Source organism: Micropterus dolomieu, linkage group LG01 (genome assembly GCF_021292245.1).
Source record: "Micropterus dolomieu isolate WLL.071019.BEF.003 ecotype Adirondacks linkage group LG01, ASM2129224v1, whole genome shotgun sequence".
Lineage (NCBI taxonomy): Eukaryota > Metazoa > Chordata > Actinopteri > Centrarchiformes > Centrarchidae > Micropterus > Micropterus dolomieu.
The window spans coordinates 48575207-48578316 of record NC_060150.1 but is presented as its reverse complement, the minus strand read 5'-3'; the positions used below and the strand labels follow the sequence as shown (position 1 = coordinate 48578316).

Sequence of the window (3110 nt, the reverse complement as noted above, 5' to 3'; positions counted from 1 at the left end):
CTGTTTCCTAAAAGACGAAAACAGATTTCACTGAAAGCAGGCAGAAAACTAACTATAGACAAGTTTTGAGTTTGCTGACAGTGCAGACTATTCTCCCATAATGCAATGCACGAGCGAGACTGAGGAGCTACTAACAGCTGGAAAAAGAAAGGCATAAATTGTGGCTGGTGGTGAAACAGGTGCTGAAGGATCTTGGAAAACAACTAATCAGAATTATTATTTAAGTCTCCTTGTGAAGTTTAACTGGCAGCAGCTTCAATCTGAAAACTATTAATGTCGCCACATTTTACTAAATCACAGGTTCTGTAAGAACCACACCAACAGTAACAGTTAGAGCACTCTCCACAGATTCTGCTGATCATTCACCAAATCATCCATCAGCTTTGAGATCCTTCATTTCAGACATTACTTTCAGTTCTTTGCCATGAAAATCATCTTCCAGAGACTTAAAACCTGATGAGAGAGAAAATCCATCAGTTCCACCGGGTGTTAACATGCGACCTGATCTGAATATGTATCGATCCACTGACTTTATTTCCACAGTCAAACCGGACGTCTCAAACCGTCGTTAACAGCGGACTGTCGACATAGTTTGATCAGTATGAGGGAAATCCCAGTCCTGGTTCTTATCTGTGACACCACGATGGAGAAACGAGCTACCACATCAGAGCAGACCTCTAACCTCCAACAAGCACTTCCTGTGCTCTTCTTCTTCTTCTATCCCCTTACAATTACACTGAACAAAATGATAAAGGCAACACTTTTGTTTTTGCCACCATTCATCATGAGCTGAACTCAAAGATCTAAGACTTTCTCTATGTACACAAAAGGCCTATTTCTCTCAAATATTGTTCACAAATCTGTCAAAATCTGTTAGTGAGCACTTCTCCTTTGCCGAGATAATCCATCCACCTCACAGATGTGGCAGATCAAGATGCTGATCAGACAGTATGGGGATTGCACAGGAGTGCCTTAGGCTGGCCACAATAAGAGGCCTTAGGCTGGCCACAATAAAAGACCACTCAAAAATCAATCTTGTATTGATTGCAGTATTTGTTAACCCTTTCCCTGAGTATTTATCCCATTGATACCATATGCAACAGCTCTTACTAGTATCTATTGTTACTTGTAGATCTCTTACATTGTTGATGATTGGATGTTGTTCCTCAAATGTAAGTCGCTTTGGATAAAAGCATGCCAAATGAGTAAATGTAAAAGGGACATCCTGACTCTGTTCCTGCCTTTCTCTCAGATGTTTCCAGTCCACTCATACAGTAACGTCTGCCAGCTTGGTCAACCAGCACAGCAACTCTTTCCCAGTAAACCCCCGTTTCCGTGTTCCTGTGTGACTCTGCAGCCGTTACAGATTATCCAGACACCACAACAGTTTTGCCTGCAGAGCCACTTCCTGCTGAGGAGAGCGCCACACCGCCTGTTAACTGTAATGGGCCTTTAAACGAGCCTCCGACGCAACTGAAAGCACGATTCAGTGAGGTGAGATGAACAGCTACAAACCTTTAAATCAGAGTGTTGTTTTTCTCTGAAGCACAGGACAGTTTTACTCGTCTCTGCTTGTAAAGCAGTGGTGCAGATTATATCAGCTTCATGGAAGCTTTTCCATTTGCTGTTTCTGTCTGGAGACTCTCAGCTAGAGATGGTGTGAGGAATCATGAGTAGCTTCTACCAGTCAGTCAGAACTGAAGAAGTAATAGTAGCCCTTGATATTAACCTTCCTTGGATAATGCAAGTTTAAGGCATGTTTCAGACCCGGAGGTTGCCACTTGCTGCCAACGTGAATGACAACAATGCGGTCAGTCAGTACCTGATATGGAGCAGTAGATGAGTTGTGGGTTCACTCTGCTCAGCTGCTCGTATCCTAAACCCATCTGCTGAAGCTTCCCTGGGAGGTAGTTCTCTACCAGCACGTCACACACTCCTGCAAGCTGAGACACACAATGTGATGTAAATGCAATGGACATAAAGCAAACCAACAGACAACATGATTACTGTCGTGTGACGTATGTTCCATGTGGCTCCGTGATGGTAACTTCAGACCGACAGGTTGCTGCTGGGAGTGAGTCCTACCTCCTGGATGATGTGGGCTCCTCTGGGATGTTTCAGGTCCACAGAAATACTCTGAAATCAGACGAGGCTCGTTATTAACACTGTGAGAACAACATGAGGCTGAACCTGAGTTTACTGACAGGATGCTAAAGAATCAGACCTTCTAAAGAACACACACTTACCTTCTTGTTTCTGTTGATGCTGAGGAAATAGGCGCTCTCTGTGCCGACAAACGGAGGAGCCCAGGCTCTGGTGTCATCACCTGCACCTGTTCACCACAGTCCTTTACTCACACTCACACTCACAAGAAAGTGGAGCACAGTGACGCCACAGACGCCGACTCACCTGGTCTCTCTACTTTAATCACCTCAGCTCCCAGATCTCCCAGGATCATGGAGGCGAAGGGACCGGCCAGGACTCTGCAGACAGTTTCAAAGGTCTCACATAAAAACTTTATATGTGATCATGAAAGCTGAATATTACCGCAGCATTCAGACTCTGACCTCGTCATGTCCAACACTCTGACGCCATCCAGTGGTCGAAGGTTTCCTCCTGCAGACGGTGAAGCAGAGAAACAGCCGGGTGATATGAGTCAACTTCTTACAGTACAATGATACACTGAAGCAGCTAAAGATGGTGAAACTCTATGAGCCTGTTGCTGTTTGCTCACAATAATTCACCATTAACAGCTTCTTCTGAACCTCCGACAGCTTTGTTGCCTCACTGTGTCTTATGAATGAGTGTGATTGGAAGTTATTGACTGAAAGGATTCCTGGGAAATAACTGGCTGTTAATGTTTCTCACACACAATCATTGATCCCTTATTTCATCTTTATTTAGAGAGATTTGTGGAGAAACCGGCCGATAAACATGATGCTGATTATGAGCTGGGATTATTTGGCCTGTCCACATTTTAATCAGCAGTTAGAAAGCTCTTTATATACATATATATATTGATATATTGATATATTGCTAAATGATTGTAAGAGGAAGAAGCCTGAAACTTTCCAGTGAGCAGCTAGCTTAACAAACCTGAATTAGACTTT

At 43.7% G+C, this 3110-nt stretch overlaps 2 protein-coding genes and 2 long non-coding RNA genes across 12 annotated transcripts in view; 2 read left to right on the top strand and 2 right to left on the bottom strand.

Moving 5' to 3' along the window:
* Window positions 1-3110, bottom strand: part of LOC123968058 (NACHT, LRR and PYD domains-containing protein 12-like) — a gene marked incomplete at its 3' end in the record, with an annotated part of 261415 nt that overhangs the window by 197942 nt on the left and 60363 nt on the right. The gene's annotated exons all lie outside the window — the stretch shown is intronic.
* The window catches only part of LOC123968672, a 95197-nt gene that overhangs the window by 72202 nt on the left and 19885 nt on the right, over window positions 1-3110 (top strand). The window lies entirely within an intron of this gene.
* Window positions 1-3110, bottom strand: part of sugct (succinyl-CoA:glutarate-CoA transferase) — an 84003-nt gene that overhangs the window by 68400 nt on the left and 12493 nt on the right. For all 9 annotated transcript variants that reach the window (XR_006824423.1, XR_006824422.1, XM_046044904.1 and 6 more), the window contains exons 2-6: window positions 2568-2616; window positions 2410-2483; window positions 2247-2332; window positions 2086-2136; window positions 1823-1943 (exon numbers count right to left, since the gene is read on the bottom strand). Coding sequence is in view for 7 of the 9 variants with exons in the window: in XM_046044904.1 (XP_045900860.1) it covers window positions 1823-1943; window positions 2086-2136; window positions 2247-2332; window positions 2410-2483; window positions 2568-2616 (381 nt within the window). In the remaining 2 variants the exon portion in view is untranslated. The remainder of the gene's footprint in view (window positions 1-1822; window positions 1944-2085; window positions 2137-2246; window positions 2333-2409; window positions 2484-2567; window positions 2617-3110) is intronic.
* The window catches only part of LOC123968610, a 12591-nt gene continuing 11542 nt past the window's right edge, over window positions 2062-3110 (top strand). Inside the window, exon 1 of the long non-coding RNA XR_006824501.1 lies at window positions 2062-2646. This is a non-coding gene — a long non-coding RNA (uncharacterized LOC123968610). The remainder of the gene's footprint in view (window positions 2647-3110) is intronic.